Source organism: Schistocerca serialis, chromosome 3 (genome assembly GCF_023864345.2).
Source record: "Schistocerca serialis cubense isolate TAMUIC-IGC-003099 chromosome 3, iqSchSeri2.2, whole genome shotgun sequence".
NCBI lineage: Eukaryota > Metazoa > Arthropoda > Insecta > Orthoptera > Acrididae > Schistocerca > Schistocerca serialis.
In genome coordinates, this window is record NC_064640.1 from 17,708,181 (window position 1) to 17,726,926 (window position 18,746).

Below are 18,746 nucleotides of genomic sequence, written 5' to 3' on the forward strand. Positions count from 1 at the left end.
AAACAATCCATAGACATCCCAGTCTAAATTCGGTAGTTTAAAGTCGCCTCCAAGTAGTAATGCATGATCTCGGCATTTACGCGCTACTGACCATAGTAATTGAATGAATCTAGAGCAGTCACAGCAGAATCGAGAGGCCGGTAAAAATACCCAACAATTAACTTGTTTTTACCTAGACCTGTTATACGCGACCAGATAACTTCACTGTCACACTCAACTTCGACCTCACTAGAGACAATATTTTTGTCAACTGCAATGAACACTCCCCCTCCTATAGCCTCTAATCTGTATTCCCGATATACACTCCATGACTCGCTAAATACCTCAGAGCTTTGCATTTCGGATTTCATCCAGCTCTCGGTCCCGAAAATAATTTGAGCGAGAAAACTTTCCTGGAGGGTAATAAATTCGAGAAATTTTTTACGAACACTTCGACAATTCACTGATAAAATTTTGACGTCCAAGTGTGTTTACTCTCAACGCGTTCTGATTTCTCTTGCTGTGTATCGACCGGCGAATGCTCATCAGAGAACCACAAACTACCGTCTAGCCTAAAAAAAAAACCTCACGTGCACTCCATAAGTACTCTGCTACCCGAGTAGCTGCTTCCTTTGTGTAGCGCACCCCTGGCCTATCGAGGAGAGTCCTACAAATCCCCAGTCGATAACGCAGGTTTAGGAATCTGCAGCCAAGATCATCACATAGTCCACAAACCCTTTGGTTGGGGCCCTCCACTCGGGTCCAAACGCTGGGAACGATGATGCGAATTGCAAGCTCTGGTTGCAACCCATGCATGAGGCCAGTAGCTTTCATCACTTCCGCCAGCTACCTGTATGAACTCAGGTTGGGCTCAGGACTCATGCGGAAGACGTCGTTGGTGCCGACGTGAGTCACAGCTTGTAGACGACTGCACGCTGCATGCTCGATAGCCGCAGGCAAGGCCACCTCTACACCTCGGATGAGCCCCCCCCCCCCCCCCCCGGCAGACATACCGACTGCACATTAGCTTTCTTTCCAGCCCTGAACGCTCTCTGCCTACAACGCGCCTTACGTTGGAACTCCCGATAAATAGTTAACCCCTTCCCCATGTGCCTCCTTGGACCCTCTACTGTGTGAGTGGCCATCTATCTACTCACCAGATGAATGGGCAGGGCCAGACAACCTACCTCTACACTGGCCGTCCGCCTCGAATGGCGCGAATGCATTACCACCTGCCACTCACTCTGCTGTGAGGGTGGATCCATTGTGTCAGGTAGACTAGCAGGTGCCTCGGTAGAAGAGCGCGTGAGAAAAGCAAACAAAACCTGAGGTGTCCCATGCAACGCGCCAGATTCTCCGCCAGTGTTACATCCCGAGGCAGCAGCCAGAAGGAGACTGAACATAGCCAAAAATAGATTTCGCTTTTCACAAACTGCGGCCAATTCCTCCTGTGTCCACACGGAGCATGCACACATGCTACCCATCCTAGCTGGACTAACTCAAGAAGTAAACTATAAAAGTAGACAAAACCTAGGTATGCAACTTGCTACCCTCCTGATGTGTTACCAATGGACGCTGATGCCCCAATGAGCTATGTAGCAGGCTGTTCAGAAGAAATGGAAATTGCGCTACAATGGTTCAAATGGCTCTGAGCACTATGTGACTTAACTTCTGAGGTCATCAGTCGCCTAGAACTTAGAACTACATAAACCTAACTAACCTAAGGACATCACACACATCCATGCCCGAGGCAGGATTCGAACCTGCGACCGTAGCGGTCGCTCGGTTCCAGACTGTAGCGCCTAGAACCGCACGGCCACGCCAGCCGGCTAAAATTGCGCTACAGACTACCAGAATTTGCACTTACAAAATGCGAACTTACACCTCTACAAGTATACTACGAGGAAATGACAGCGAACGTTGAACACTTAATTTGCCACTTTGTAGACTTCTGTAAAGTTTGGAAGGTAGGAGACGAGGTACTGGCAGAAGTAAAGCTGTGAGTACCGGGCGTGAGTCGTGCTTCGGTAGCTCAGATGGTAGAGCACTTGCCCGCGAAAGGCAAAGGTCCCGAGTTCGAGTCTCGGTCGGGCACACAGTTTTAATCTGCCAGGAAGTTTCATATCAGCGCACACTCCGCTGCAGAGTGAAAATCTCATTCTGGAAACATGAAACCTATCTAAGTAAGTGGACTGCTTGTTTAATGGATAGTGTGAGACCAACCCGCCCCGCCGCAATTTGTAGTTCAATTAATGCAATTCTGCATTATGTAACAAATGGATGGAATGTCGCATGGACATATCAACCTTTCTAGTAAATGGCATTCGTATTTTGGGTGTTGTAGGTGCTGCAAGAAGCTAAATCATCACGGAGCAGACCTTAGAAGTAGTGAGGAAGAATGGGGAGGACAAAAATATCTCAGCACTAGTGGTAGCAGGTCTAATGCGCCCTTGTCAGGGCCATGTTTCGAGCAGGCTATCTAGGCTGCAGCGTAGGAAAAAGTATTTCTTTTAATATTGTGCTGCAGACCTCAGAATCGCAAAAGATAGAGAAATAATTACACTGGTGCACACAACCTAAGGACGAAAGTCACCTTCGCTTGATGTGTCACTTCCAAGTAACATAGCTCGATAAAACTTGGACTGTACACAGAAAGAACTGCTACTTTAAATACAAAAGGTAACTGAAAGAAATACGCAATGAGATGAACAGAAATTACACGTTTGTCCAATGACAATAATTACACTAAAGTCACCGCAATTTATGATGGTCCCCCGCCCCCTGGACAATACGAAAGGTGGGCCACGGTTCTTAATAGGCTGTGTGACACCACGGATGGTAAGGCACACTCGGCAACATTCTCCATGGTGGTCACAAGGTTGGTATGGAGTTCTTGTGGTAGAGCATTCTGTTCCTCCACCAGAGTGCTTCACAACTGCTGGATGGTCGTTGGTATATGTGGACACGCTACAATGTGTCTCCCCAATGCATCTTACAGTGATCAATGCGATTTAAGTCGGAGGAATGGGCAGACCAGTCCGTTCCCTCAATATCTTCTCAGTCCAAGAGCTGCTACTGTTTGATGCAGCTGTACACTGTTATCCACAAAAATGAAGTCACGGTTGAATGCAGCCCTGAAAAGATATAAATGGAGAAGGAGTACTACAGATTTGGAGGTCCGTATACCCAACAATATAACACCCTGACCACCAAAACAAACCAAGTTAGGTGGCGCAGTGGTTAGCACACTGGACTCAGATTCGGCAAGACGGCGGTTCAATCCCGCATCCGGCCATCCTGATTTAGGTTTTCTGTGAGTTCCCTAAATCGCTCCAGGTAAATGTCGGGATGGCTCCTTTGAAAGGGCACAGCCGACTTCCTTCCCCATGCTTCCGTAATCCGCTGAGACTGATGACCTCGCTCTTTGGTCTCCTCCCCCAAACAACCCGAACCAACCAAGACAACCATGTTCGACAATGTTATTGAGGGCATAACATGTTCCCACCTTTCGCTGTATGGGGGTACATTCAGAATCTCTACTCAGATGACTGAATCAGCTCTCATCCCAGAAGAGCACATGACACCATTGCTCGATGGTCCAGTCACTACACTCTTGGCACTATCGCAAACAGTGTGGCTGAACTGCAGGTGTCAACTGAACACAGTGTACTGGCCAATGGGCGAAGAGGCCACCCCCATTCACTCACTGTGCCACTGTGAAGCTTGAGACTAGGTACCTTAAAGTCTAGTTAAAAATGGTTGCAATTGCACCCACTATTTAATGTGCGTCCCATCTTGCCTATTGCACAATGTAGTGGTCATCTGCTGCTGTAGTTGACTATGGCTGATCACCTCCATTCCTTCAGACAGCAGTACCTGTGGTTTGCAAGGTTCCTTGCACATATGAAAGTATGCTGTCAGCAATACCAAACTCTTGGGCTACACTCGTCACACTTCTTCCAGTTTCCCAATGATTCTTCCCCATTTGATACCAACCAAATGTTTTTCTTGGGGCATATTGTAATGAAAAACACCACCATAGTGCACTGTAACTGCCCATTGATTGATACACACCATCTTTTTCCTGTTCCTTCAACTGCCTCAGGTTGGCGCTATAGTCATGCTGACATCATGGCATATGATTTCCAGCTTTCTGTGCACAACTGGAAGACCTCTGGCAACATGCTCTCGCACTATCGTTCGTTTCCACCAAATAGTAAATATGTTATGGTACTATCACGTCCTTAAGTTTTTCAGAGCAGTGTATTTTGTATGGGCTTATTCGACTGACTTCTTCATGTTATTAATTAAGTCAGCAGTCACCTCTCAAACTTGTGCTCCATCACATCAGTAACCAATGGTGGCCTGTTACAATCAAGGCACTTTGGTTGGAAAAATTTTGAATACTTTTAAAAGAATGTTTAATGGAATTGTGGCAGTTTTAAATGAGTTTGGTATTGTGGGAAGCCTATTTCTCCCAACCGAGACCAACAAAAATTTGTAATTGCTTTCACCAGATGCGGGTCCTGGAGCTCTTGAAACTGGGGAAAACTATTTTCTGTTACCGAAACATTATTCATTAATAAAACATTCTTGAAATGTACAAGGTGTCTTAAGATCCATAGCATTTGACAGATAACTTACTGATTTGTGACATCATAGCAAGGTCATGCAACCGCCGTATTTTAGAAGGAAATTAGGCAGTCAGAGAAATTTTCTTTTCTTTTAATATGAATGTGTATTTATAAAACATATTTGTACTACTAGCAATAGGAACCAACATCAAAGCATTTTCTACGTCCCCTATTAAAGCACTATGACTGTTCACCGCTACTGCAATACCCACATTTGCATGAGAGCTGTACCCATCATAGTACGTGACTAACAATGTAGCAGCATAGTAAAGATACCACTGTAAAAGTCTTGGTTTATAGTTTTAGAGTTTTTATGGGCTGCCATAAACTGCAAACCACTGTCATAAACTCGCACAACGACGAATTTCAAAGCACATGTATCAAATTGAAAATAGCAGAAGAAAACAATAAGAAGAATGAAGGAGTTAAAGCTATCTAAAGTCATCTTCAGAGCTTTGGAGACAGCAAAGTGGTAAGTTCTACATCTACATGATTACTCTGCAATTCACACGTAAGTGCCTGGCAGAGGGTTCATCGAACCATTTTCATACTTCATCTCTACCATTCCACTCTCCAATGGCGCGTGGGAAAAAGGAACACCTATATCTTTCCGTTCTCTTATTTTATTATGATGAGCATTTCTCCCTATGTAGGTGGGTATCAACAAAATATTTTCGCATTCGGAAGAGAAAGTTGGCGACTGATATTTTGTAAATAGATCTCGCCGCAAAGAAAACCGCCTTTGTTTCAGTGACTGCCACCCCAACTCGTATCATGTCAGAGACACTCTCACCCCTATTGCGCGATAACATGGAGCGAGCTGCCCTTCTTTGCGCTCTCTCTATGTCCTCCGTCAATACTACCTGGTAAGGAGCCCATACCGTGCAGCAATATTCCAGCAGAGGACGGGCAAGTGTAATGTAGAATGAAATTTTCACTCTACAGCGGAGTGTGCGCTGATATGAAACTTCCTAGCAGATCAAAACTTGCCTTTCGCGGGCAAGTGCTCTACCGACTGAGCTACCCAAGCACGACTCACGCCCCGTCTTCACAGCTTTAATTCCGCCAGTACCTCGTCTCCTACCTTCCAAACTTCCTAGAGCACTTGCCCGCGAAAGGCAAAGGTCCCGAGTTCGAGTCTCGGCCCGGCACACAGTTTTGATCTGCCAGGAAGTTTCAGGTGTAATGTAGGCTGTCTCTTCAGTGGGTTTGTCGCATTTTCTAAGTGTTCTGTCAACAAAGCGCAGTCTTTGTTTCGCCTTCCCCACAATATTATGTATGTGGTCTTTCCAATTTAAGTTGCTCGTAATTGTAATTCCTAGGTATTTAGTCGAATTGACAGCCCTTACATTTGTGTGATTTATCGTATACCCAAAATTTATCGGATTTCTTTTAGTACCCATGTGGATGACCTCGCACTTTCCTTTGTTTAGTGCCAATTGCCACTTTTCGTACCATACAGAAATCCTCTCTAGATCATTTTGTAACTAGAATTGATCGTCTGATGATTTTACTAGGCGGTAAATTACACCGTCATCTGCAAACGATCTAAGAAGACTGCTCAGATTACCATCTAGATCATTTATGTAAATCAGGAACAGCAGAGGGCCTATGAAACTACCTTGCGGAACGCCAGATATCACTTCTACTCGATGATTTACCGCCTATCACTCCGAACTGTGACCCCTCTGAGAGGAAATCATGAATCCAGTCACACAACTGAGATGATACTCCATATGCATGCAATTTGATTAATAGTCGCTTGTGAGGAACGGCATCAAAAGCCTTCTGGAAATCTATGGAATCGATCTGAGATCCCTTGTCGACAGCACTCATTACTTCATGGGAATAAAGAGATAGCTGTGTTGCACAAGAACGATATTTTCTGAATCCGTGTTTGTTATGTATCTACACATAAACTGATGAGCCAAAACAGTATGACCACTGCACTGCCTCACCGAAGCAGGCTGGTGGCGGAAATATTAAGCTATGGGGGAACATTCACCTGGGCTGTCATCCGATATCTGGTGGTAATTGAAGGTATTGCGACAGCTGTCAACTATGTGAACATTATTGTGGATCACATGCATCCCTTCTAGCTCATTGTCTTCAGTTTTGATAAACAAGGTACTTAACTGTGAACTGTAGTCGTGCACATTTAAATGTAGATACAAAGTCTTGTGGATCTTCCATGGCAGATATACATTATCTTCAAAAACTTTTATGAGGTGTTTGAGTTCTTCCTGTAGACAATTCTCATTAGCAATCATATGTGCCTCATGAACAAGTATACTGGGAAACAACTGGTCTACACAGGATGATGACAGCTATTTGCTTGCAGGTAAAGATCTCTAACCATCATCTTGTGGGAAGACACTGTATCCCAGAAAGCTGTCAGTTCTATAGCGAACCGCAACATTGAAGGAAGAGAGGCATCTGCCCATTTTGAGCCTCATTGTAAATTTTATGTTCTCACAAATGGAGTTCAGATGGTCCATGAATTGATGAAGTTACTCCTTGCCAACGAGCCACTCTCTATGGAGATTCACTATTTTACCCCAGATTCATATGAGAAATTTCAAAGCATGCATGTTCCCCTACCTTAAAAATAATAATTAACTACAGGAATGCTTGCTGTTCCTGGAATAGGAGTATACAGCTGGCTGTGTTGCAGTAGATCAATTGTGTAAATGGTACAGGCACCACGCAGCAGCATTCAGTATTCTGTGTATACATGTGTATAGTCTTGTTTTCTACTGTATGAAGCTGCAGAACCACCCATGCACAAAATGAAAATGAAGAGATACAAAAAGACCGTACAGTACCTTTCTGGTTCACTGGCACTGCTTGCAAACACCAATTCTTGTGTGAGCACCTGAAACAGTGGTTAACAGCATGTAATAATAATAATAATAATAATAATAATAATAATATGAAGAAGAAGAAGAAGAAGAAGGAGAAGAACTGATCTAGCACTACTGTAAGGTGCTGAAACTTGGTCCATTTGCAAAGCTATTGAGAACAGTGTTCCTACAGCTGAAAGAAGATTTCTACTGAATATCAAAGGATGTCGTCTCTTACTTTATTCCTAGATAACAACATATGGAAATAACTAAATGCAAAGCCAGTGGCATGAGATGTCTCATTTGATTAGTCAGAATGGCTTCATTGTGTAAAATAGTGGTTGAAAGAAGATTGGTAATGTGAAAATATACAAGTCGTGTGGGAAAAGCCATGTACATTGACTTTGAAAGTGTGGAGTGACTCATAAAAAATGAACATGCTTCAGGCTTGATCGTGAATAGATGATAATCATTAATCATAATAAAATTACAGTTCGAACTGAAAAAAGGAACACTTTTTCACAGGCACCTTCTGATGGGTTTGATGCACCCTGTTGCAGTTTCCTCTTCTCTGTCAACCTCTTCATCTCAGAACAGCACCTACACCCAACCTCCACAACTGTTGCTCTGTATGCCTCCCTCTGGTATCATGGAAGTTATTCCTTGCTGTCTTAATGTATATGCTGCAATTCTATCACTTCCTACAGTAATCGTTTTTCATTCATTCCTGTCCTCAACAATCCTGCAGAGAATTTCGCCATTTCTTATCAGTCCACAAAATTTTCAGCAGCCTTATATACACCACATTTCAGGCACTTTGTTTTGTGTCATCTCTTCTTTTCTGATTTTTTAGTCCATGATTCAATAAATACAGTGATGTACTCAAGACACACAATCTGTAAAATTTCTTCCTGAAATTAAGCCAGTTGACACTAGTAGGATTCTTTTGGTGAGTAATACCCTCTTTTTCTGTGCTAGACTGCTTGTTACATCTTTCTTGATTCCTTAAGCATGTGTTACTTTGCTTCCTAAGTAGCAGGATTCAGTCACACTGTCTACCAGGCAGTCATCAGTTTTGGTACCAAGTGCATCACTAATCTCATTTCTGTCACTCCTCAATATTCAAATAACTGTAACTGATGCCCAAACAACAGGGTTTTACGTGCACTGACAACAGAAAATAGTGCATTGAGAAATGCTTGCTACTAGCCGAAATCTGGATTTGCATAATAAAATCTAAAAAAGGATGACTGATTGCTGCACTCTATTATTTATAAGTCACATAACAGTTGCTGAGTGCTCCCAGTTTCCGAATGGAAGCTAACCTGATCCTCAGTATTTTTTTTTTCTTCTTCTATGGTTTGCCTTCAGTCCATATCCTGTACTCAGTATACTCTACATCCCAGTTGACAGGTCCTGTTATTCCTCCTCACTTCCACTGAGGACAGCACTGTCCTCAATAAATCCCATCATTAATAGCCTTTCAGTCTTGATTTTGATCCCACCTCTGAATCTTCCACATTCTTCAATGCTGCTTTGATATACAGGCTTGAAATGTTAAAAGGTTGAATTAGCACACTTTAATACTTAAGTAGGTTTCTGTCATTGTATAAAGTGTGGTGTAACTCGGTTAATTTTACAGCTCCTTCTTTAAAAATATTCCTTGTGATTCTTTTCTTTACAATGTCAGGCAATTTTTGATATAGCAACTAAGAAATGATTTATGCACAGTAGACAAATTAACCTTAATGCATAAATTACAATTTTATATCATTATGTAACACAGTCTTGAAACAATAAAATCTGTTAAAACATTGCCTCTCCCACGGCTACCACCACTGGTGCTTCTATAAAGTTACAAAAATGAAATTCATTCAAATATATGATTTGCTAGGTTGTTACAAATTACAGTTATAGTTTTACAATTGTGGATAGTTGAATAGTAAATGTAGATGCATTTTTGTATGAACTTGTGTGAATGTACAGGGAGGTGACATCAATAGTGACGAGTAGGGCACCATGTGGTACAGGGACAGGAACTGCGGAGAGTCGGTCGAGGAAATGGTTGGTATCTTTTATATGGGAGGATAGGTTCCAGGTAATAGGTTAAAGGTGTTGGTCTACGAGAGCAGAGATTCTCTCAGTGGGGACACAGTAACCGGCCACAATGGGGCATCCTGGGTAGTTGGGTTTATGGACTTTAGGAAGCATGCAGAAGGAGGGAGTACGGGGAGTGGTAGGGGTAAGTAGAGAGATGGACTCTGGCGAGAGGTTCTGGGATGGGCCTAAGGATTTGAGTAGTGACTCGAGATCCTGTTGGATTACTGGAATGGGATCACTGTGGAATGGTTTGTAGGTGGAAGTACCTGACAGCTGACGGAATCCTTCTGCCACATAATCCTTGCGGTTAAAAACAACGGTGGTGGAGCCTTTGTCTGCAGGTAGGACTATAAGGTTGGGATCAGTTTTTAGATGGTGGACTGCGGTTCTTTCTGCGGATGTAAGGTTAGTTTGCATGTTGAGGGATTTGGGGAATGATGGTGAGGCAAGGTTCGAGGTTAAGAAATTCTGGAAAGTTAACAGGGGGTGGTTTGGAGACAGTGGGGGTGGATCGCAGTTGGACAGAGGAGTGAACTGAGTTAGGCAAGGTTCAATATTGGTCTTTGGTTCAGTCTGATTGGTCAGGCTGGTGGCGAAAAGTGTTTCCACTGTTCCTGTCCCTTTACCACACGGTGCCCTGCTCGTCACTATTGATGCCACCTCCCTGTACACTAACATTCCTAATGCCCATGGCCTTACTGCTATCAAAAACTACCTTTCCAGATGCCCTATGGATTCCTGACCAACAACCTCCTTCCTAGTCTCCATGACCAACTATATCCTCACCCACAATTGCTTCTCGTTTGAAGGCATTACCTACAAACAAATCTGTGGTATGGCTATGGGCACCCGCATGGCACCATCCTATGCTAACCTGTTCATAGGCCATCTAGAGGAATCCTTCCCAAAAACCCCGAATCCTAAACCCCTCACCTGGTCCATATTCATTGATGACAACTTTGCTATCTGGATAGAAGTTGAGGACACCTTATTCACATTCCTCCAGAACCTCAACAACTTCTTCCCCACTTGCTTCACCTGGTCCAACTCAACCCAACAAGTCACCTTCCTAGATGTTGACCTCCACCTCAGAGATGTCTACATCAGTACCTCTGTCCACATCAAACCTACTAACCACCAGCAATACCTCCACTTCGACAGCTGCCACCCATTCCATACCAAGAAGTCCCTTCCATACAGCCTAGCTACCCGTGGTTGTCGCATCTGCAGTGACGAGCAGTCCCTCTCAAAATATACCGAGGGCCTCACTGAAGCCTTCACTGACCCTAGTTACCCTCCCATCCTTGTACAAAAACAAATCCCCCATGTCTTATCTTTCCAGTTCCCACCACTTTCCAAAATCCTACATTCTGGCCACAGAGGAGCATTCCCCTCGTAACTCAGTATCATCCGGGACTGGAGCAACTGAATTACATTCTCCGTCAGGGTTTTGATTACCTCTCGTCATGCCCTGAAATGAGAAATTTCCTGTCCACTATCCTTCCCACCCCTCCTACAGTGGTTTTCTGCCATCCACCGAACCTACACAATATACTCGTCCGTCCTTACACAACCCCTGCTCCCAATCCCTTACCTCATGGCTCATACCCCTGTAATACATCCTCCTACCACCATCTACTCCAGGCCGGTCACTAACATCACCTATCCCATCAAAGGCAGGGCTACCTGTGGAACCAGTCACATGATTTACAAGCTAAGCTGCAACCACTGTGCTGCATTCTATGTACGCATGACAACCAACAAGCTGTTTGTCCATGTGAATGGCCACCGACAAACTGTGGCCAAAAAACAAGAGGACCACCCTGTTGCGGAACACGCTGCCAAACATGATATTCCACATCTCAATGACTGCTTCACAGCCTGTGCCATATGGATCCTTCCCACCAACACCAGCTTTTCTGAATTGCGCAGGTGGGAACTTTCCCTGCAATACATCCTACATTCCTGTAACCCTCTTGGCCTCAACCTTCATTAGTTACTGTCCTCACCCATCCAGCCCCCTCTCTGTTCCCATTCCAGCACTACACAGCTGTCATTTTACTGCCACACCCAGTCTTTTAATTTCTTTTTATTTCTCTCCTTTCCGCTACTTGCCCCCACCCCCCTCCACACATTCTCTCCTGCCCTCCGTCTAAACTGCAACACTTCACTGTCCCCTACTCCCACCATACTATCCCTCCACCTCTCCGCCCCAGCCTCCTCCTTACACCCACCCAGTCGCCACTCCCATCGTGCACTGGTGCTGCTACTTGCAGTGTGGTTTCAGCTCTCTGAGAGTGCAGACGTGTGTGCAAGTTGTGTGTGTGTGTGTGTGTGTGTGTGTGTGTGTGTGTGTGTGTGTGTGTGTGTGTGTGTGTGTCTACTGCTGACAAAGGCCTTTATGACCAAAAGCTACAATTGTGTGAATCTTTTTGTTGTGCCTATTGCGACTCACCATCTCTGCTATATGGTGAGTAGCAACTTCCCTTCTCTGGTATTGTCACATTTCATCCTGGATTTTCCATTGTTTGAAGGCTATAGTATGCTTGATTCTTTGTTTTCATGAACTTGAAATACATAATTATGTCCAACAATGTTTTAACACATTTGTAAGGGTTGTGGACAATGCATCAAAAACAAAATGCATCAGTGTTGTGCAGTGATCGAAAATGAAGCTCGAGAAGGGATGTCGCATGCCAAGGTACACGAGCTGTCGGCAGAAGGGTGATCTGGAGGAAGACACTACCTGAGCGGCCAACTGATGAGCAGCACAATACCAGATGAATTCCGCGAGCAGTCACTGTGACATAATCCCTGTCCCCAAAAACTTTCACTCTCAGTGAGAAGGCATGGTGGACAGGTGCAAAAGACCGCTCACAGATACAGGTCACACCAGACACGACAGTGCCACGGGCCACCATGGAAGGCTGGCACATGCCAGCGCTATGAGACAACTGTTCTCCCCAGGAAAGGCAGACAAGAAGGGTCGACATGACATGTGACACACCCAATTGTAAGCCTGCTGTAGCAGCTGATGTGCCTCACCCATCCATTGACACACTGGTATGGGGACAGGGTGCACAGCACAACCCATGCACCTGCTGGCATCTGGCTCATGGACGAGGACTGAATTGAAGCAACGAACACCCACACAGCAGAGCCAACCAAGGTATACCTCACTACTGAATTCATGCTCAAGGCTAATACCACGCCACAGGGAGAATGAACACATCATCATGTAGCGCAGATGACAACAGTCAACACAGTAGTCAGCCACCTGTTCTGCAGTGTCTTGCTGTCAGCACTCCAGAATGCTATCCAGTTCGAGTTACATTCGACGGCATGCCATCTCCAATTTCCTCACCATCTCCCGCCATGCCCTCGACTTGACCCTGCCCACCTTTTACCCGTACAAACCATGTTACAGTCAGGACATTGTGTGTGACAAATGTTGTGTGTTGAGATAGGTGTGTGGAACTTTCTTTACGTTACAGTCATTGTGGTAGGCTTTTGACTGGTGTGATGGCTAAAACACAACCCAATTCCAACTCATACAGGGTGTCCAGAAAAGGGCTCCCTGATTTCAAAATTAAATATCTCGAAAACAAAGATCGATAGAGGAATGCAGTAAACGGTATGTTTATTGTGAAAGCTGTAAGAAGTTTATACAGCAGTTTGAAATAATAGTTACAAAAGCTGCTAACAGATGGCGCTGTACACTGTACAGTTCGTATCAGCATATATAAGTGAAATAATCGTATGAAAACAATCTTTGCAAACAATCACATCACAATGTTTTCAAAATGTTCACCATTGGCACTACAGAGGTGGCGCAAACGAAGAATGAAATTTGCCATCACATTTCGTAGTGTCTCAATCGAAATGGATTCACATGCCACAAAGATCGCCGATTCAAGCTCGTCCAGCGTGGCGGTATGCTTCGTGTAGACCATGTCTTTCACTGTGCCCCACAAAAAAAAGTCACAGGGAGTCAAATCCGGCGAATATGGAGGCCAATCCATGCCTGCACCAGTAAATTTGGGATATTCCAAAGCAATGACTCGATTCCCTAAGTATTCCTCAAGAAAGCGAAACACTTGTTCGGCCCGATGTGGTCGGGCTCCATCTTGCATAAACCATTCAGTACCTGGTCGATCCTCTAACGCTTGCTGTGTGGTGACAAATTGTTCCAAAATTGCAACGTAACGTGCACCAGTGACAGTTTCTCGAGTGTAAAAAGGGCCAGTAATGCCTCTGCTGCATACTGCATCCCACACAGTAACTTTAGGAGAATACGGGGGTTTCACCTCACACCAACATGGCTTTTCGGAACCCCAAAATCGTCAGTTCTGCTTATTCACGTATCCATTCAGGTGGAAGTGTGCTTCATCTGTAAACCAGATGCAGCCAACATCAAATCCTTCACTATCAATCATTATGAGCATCTGATTAGCAAAGGCAACCCTTTGTTGCACAGCTTATACGGGTATGGCCTGGTGCGTTTGAATTTTGAATGGAAACATGTGTAGGCTCTTTCTCAGTATTTTCTGCATGCTGGAACGTTTCAAACCAGTCTCAGATGCAATTCTACGGATGGACGACATTGGATTTCGCTGAATAATTCCAGAAACTGTGGCGATTTTTCAGGCGTAACGGCGGTTTGCTTGCGGCCAACATGCCCCACTAGATCATCAGTTACGCTGCCTGTTCGTTGAAATTTTGCAAAGAGCGTACGACTGGTTTTCGCATCGGGTCCTTTTGGAACATTAAATCGTGCTTGAAAACTTTGCCTTGTTGCGTAGGACTCTCTTCTAACCTGTGGTACTCTAGCACCAGAAAAACGCGTTGTTCAATGGAGTACATGGTTTTAATGTCTTCCTTCGGTACGCTAACCTCCTTTCACGTTTCAATAGTGGAACTGATCGCTCTGGGCTTCGTATCACTATTTATACTAGGCATTACATATGGCGATTACAGCGCCATCTGTTAGCAGCTTTTGTAACTATTATTTCAAACTGCTGTATAAACTTCTTACAGCTTTCACAATAAACATACCGTTTACTGCATTCCTCTATCGATCTTTGTTTTCGAGATATTTAATTTTGAAATCAGGGAGTCCTTTTCTGGACACCCTGTATGTACTTGTACTTATTTGTACATACTCTAATGACACATTTTTATTGTGTTATGTTTTCTACTACTTCTTTCACTAATTAGTTCACATTTCATTTTTTCATTGTATGTTTAAATGTCTTTTCTTTGTGCATATTCTCCATGAAATATACTGATATTCAATGTTTTTTGCCAATATGATAACTTTCGCTCTAATTAATATATAATCTTATAGATGTCAACTCTATCATACAATACATTAATTTTTGTGATAATCTACGAGGGCGGTTCAGAAAGGAACCTCCAATTGGTCACAGTGCGGGTTGTGGGAGGAGTAGCGACGCCATCTGTGCGTTCATGCACTCAACAGGTCAGTCGGCATCAAGCTGTGGTCGAGTGAACGTCGTACCTGCGCTAGTTTAGTTTTTGTGGCAGTTTGAAATGTGTGCTGCAATAGAAAACCCCGCCAAATGTGAAGTGCATGCTGTCATAAGGTTTTTTACAGCCAAAGGATATTCTGCAGCAGCTATTCATTGTGAGCTTTGTGCCGTGTACGGACCAAGAGTTATGAGTGAAGGAGTTGTCCGTGAATGGGTACGTTTATTTAAAAGTGGACGAGAAAACGTTCATGATGAAGAGAGGAGTGGTAGACCATCATTGGTGACTGACGAACTCGTTCAGACAGTTGATGCAAAAGTTCGTGAAAATCGACGTTTCTCAATGTCGGATTTGTCTACTGGTTTTCCACAGATTTCTAAGACTCTCTTGTACGAGATAGTGACAGCAAGATTTGGTTACCGTAAGTTCTGTGCACGATGGGTGCCCAAAATTCTTACCGACCACCACAAAACTCAAAGAATGGCCTCTGCATTAGACTTTCTGTCACGTTATGAGGACGAAGGAGAACCATTGTTAAACAGAATCGTGACCGGTGACGAAACCTGGATTAAGTACGTGAACCCTGAGACAAAAGAACAATCAAAGATGTGGGCACATTCAAATTCGCCTACCAAACCAAGAAAAGCCTCGCAAGATTTTTCTGCCAGAAAACTGATGGCAACGGTGTTTTGGGATGCCAAAGGGGTGTTGTTGGTTGAATTCATGGAACGTGGTACGACCATTAATCAAGACGTGTACTGTGAAACAATTAAAAAGTTACGACGGGCTATACAGAACAGACGCCGTGGTATGCTGACTTCCGGTATCGTTTTTTTGCACGATAACGCCCGTCCTCACTCTGCTCGCAGAACAACGGCCCTTCTTGAGTCCTTCAAGTGGGACGTTATCAACCATCCACCTTACAGCCCAGACCTGGCGCCAAGTGATTATCACCTCTTCATGCATTTGAAGAAATGGCTCGGGTCACAGCGGTTTGATGACGACGAAGAGCTCAAAGATGCGGTCACAGGCTGGCTCCTGGCACAAGCGTGTGATTTTTATGCAGAAGGAATTTCAAAGCTTGTGAAGAGATACGATAAGTGCCTCAATCGCTATGGAGACTATGTAGAAAAATAGTGCAAAGATGTAGTTGTAAGATGTATATATTAAAATATTTTTATTTAACTTGGTGTATTTTTTTAAATCAACCGGATGTGTCTTTCTGAACGGCCCTCGTATATGCCTATGTACATCATCCTATATTGACTTTGTGCTAGGATGCTTTCCACCATTATACATTTTATTATGCTACATTGTTCAACTTCTATGGCGTGTATGTCCGGAGTTGGACTCTTGCTCTACACGTTTTTCAATTGAATGAAAATGATAGGACATTAGGTCAATTTGAACTGATTATGAACTAAATTTTTGCAATGGCAGGGGGCACTTTTTTCATAAAAGCCTCATGCAGGAAAGCGCAAGCTCAACATGAGTGCTGTGCTATTGTTTGGGATATTTCAGAGAAATGGTTGTCGAGCACAGATTAGGTGACAGAACAGTGCCACATGCAGCATCCCAATTATCATATTCCATACACAACCCTCATCACAGTTTCTTGTGCAAAGTCCTGGCAGAAGGTGTGATACGCTCATTGACTGTTATGTCAGCACAAGTTTGCAGTCATCACCAGGAACTGGTAGGAAGGAATGGTATTGGCACCTTGGTTGACGGACTATGGTTGGAATTTGTTGAAAAGCCATACATGGAAAAGTTTTGTTTATAGTTGATGACTGCCCAAGTTCTGGCACAGAGTAGAAGTTGCTCTCTGAGCACACAAAGGAAGAGAATTTGATGGCGTTGGTACCTGGCCACTTCAAGAACTGGTCACATACTTTGGTGACCTTGCTGCACAGTAATTTCTTTTGCAATTTCACTTATCTGACCACCTGGACAAATACTTAGTCTTTTTGTGTTTGTGTGCTGATCAGTCTCCATGCCGTGCCCATCTCCATGCAGCAGAGCTGACCACAAGTAGCACCTGGCACCAGCACATCGCTCTGCACCATACTGCAAGATGTGCAGCTTCACCCTGTAGGGTTTTAGCTGACTTTTCAGCCACCCAAAATTTGAATTGAGATTTCTCAGCCATTGCATCCATAGAGCCACTTTGCTTTCTTAGGTGATATCGCAGTACTGTTAACCACTTGTTTATTGACATTATACATTTCACCTGTTCTCTTTGGTCCCTCTTCTCGTAGTAGATAAGCACACTAGATTCCATTCTGTGTCATTTGTACTAGGTTCTTGCTAACACCTCTACCAGATGAGGACTATTCACAAATTGGTTTATGTTCATATACATGATTGTTCCTTGCACACATTCATGATAAATTTTCTGTTCCATTTGTAGAAAAATAAATGTAATTATAATTGTAATTTTTAGGGTGGCATTTATCTGTTAAACAGTCACACTCACTAGAATTCTTTCCCACCATGATTTTTGGAGGGGAACATTGATCAGTTAACATAATGAATAAATAATATGAGAGACTAGCCACCCCACATAGGATTTATATCAGGGCCACTATAAGATTACGTCACACACCTTGTGCAGATTCAATATACACCCACTTGGGTGTGATTTGCATAACACCATGATTCTGCCCCGTAGCTTGCATATCAGTTAAGATTCCCACAACAGCAAACACACAGCTAGTTTCTACCATTCTTGTTGTTCCTTCCACATTGTCACACATACTGTATACTATCTGTCTTTTCGCACAGCATATCTTGTATTTGGATTGACTAAAATTAAGTAATTTTTTACATATTATTCTATCATTTGTCAAATCACAAACTACCAAATCATATATCATTTCTTCTCGTGCTTTTCTCAGTGTCATACAATACATTTTGTAGTACAACATTTTGGCATTTGACTGTTAACATTATGCAAAACTTACAATACATATTTATATATGCCATAGAATGCTTAAAATTTCTTACATGTACTTAGACATGAACTCTTCCACTTGAAAATTACCATGTAATTGATACACAACTTTTCAACAATGAAGAGTAAAAACAATAGAAATCAAATATAATGAAAAAGAAGGTGGAATTTTAGGACAAGTCTTAGCATTAGTGTTCAAAATATTGTACTGTCAGCTACAGTTCCAGATGGACTCCTCTGCTGCTTGTTCCATACGAGCCCCAACTTCACAAAAATTATTTCAGCTTGTACAAAACTAGCCACAGTTTACACATTTGTTAGCAGCAATGCACTGGAATATCTACTTTCTATTTTCCCCTATTAGAGGATCCATGGAATGAAGTACAAGGAACTTGTTGCGCCACACACAAGAGAAAACAATTGAAAGATATGGATACCATAATGGAGAAATTTTTATTAGTTAATACTAGCAGTATCAGAATGTGAAATACAATGAAACTGGAATGGAACTGTTAATTTTCTATAAAATATGAATTATATACATTGTATATTCAGTAAATAATTCATAAATTTATCATTGACACTACCTGTGAGTATATATTTTACTACATAAAACAATAACACAAGTTAAAGAACGACATTGCAGATTGAATTGTGACTGCCACAGCTGAACATTACTGAGCTATACAATACTTTGTACATATGGGGTGTTAGTGAGAACAGCATACTGAACAACAATACATAAGT

The 18,746-nt window shown here is 43.1% G+C and overlaps 1 protein-coding gene across 1 annotated transcript in view; it reads right to left on the reverse strand.

Moving 5' to 3' along the window:
- LOC126469646 (uncharacterized) overlaps positions 1-18,746 on the reverse strand; it is a 198,809-nt gene that overhangs the window by 79,209 nt on the left and 100,854 nt on the right. Inside the window, exon 5 of the mRNA XM_050096771.1 lies at positions 7,439-7,488. Coding sequence (XP_049952728.1) covers positions 7,439-7,488 — 50 coding nt within the window. The remainder of the gene's footprint in view (positions 1-7,438; positions 7,489-18,746) is intronic.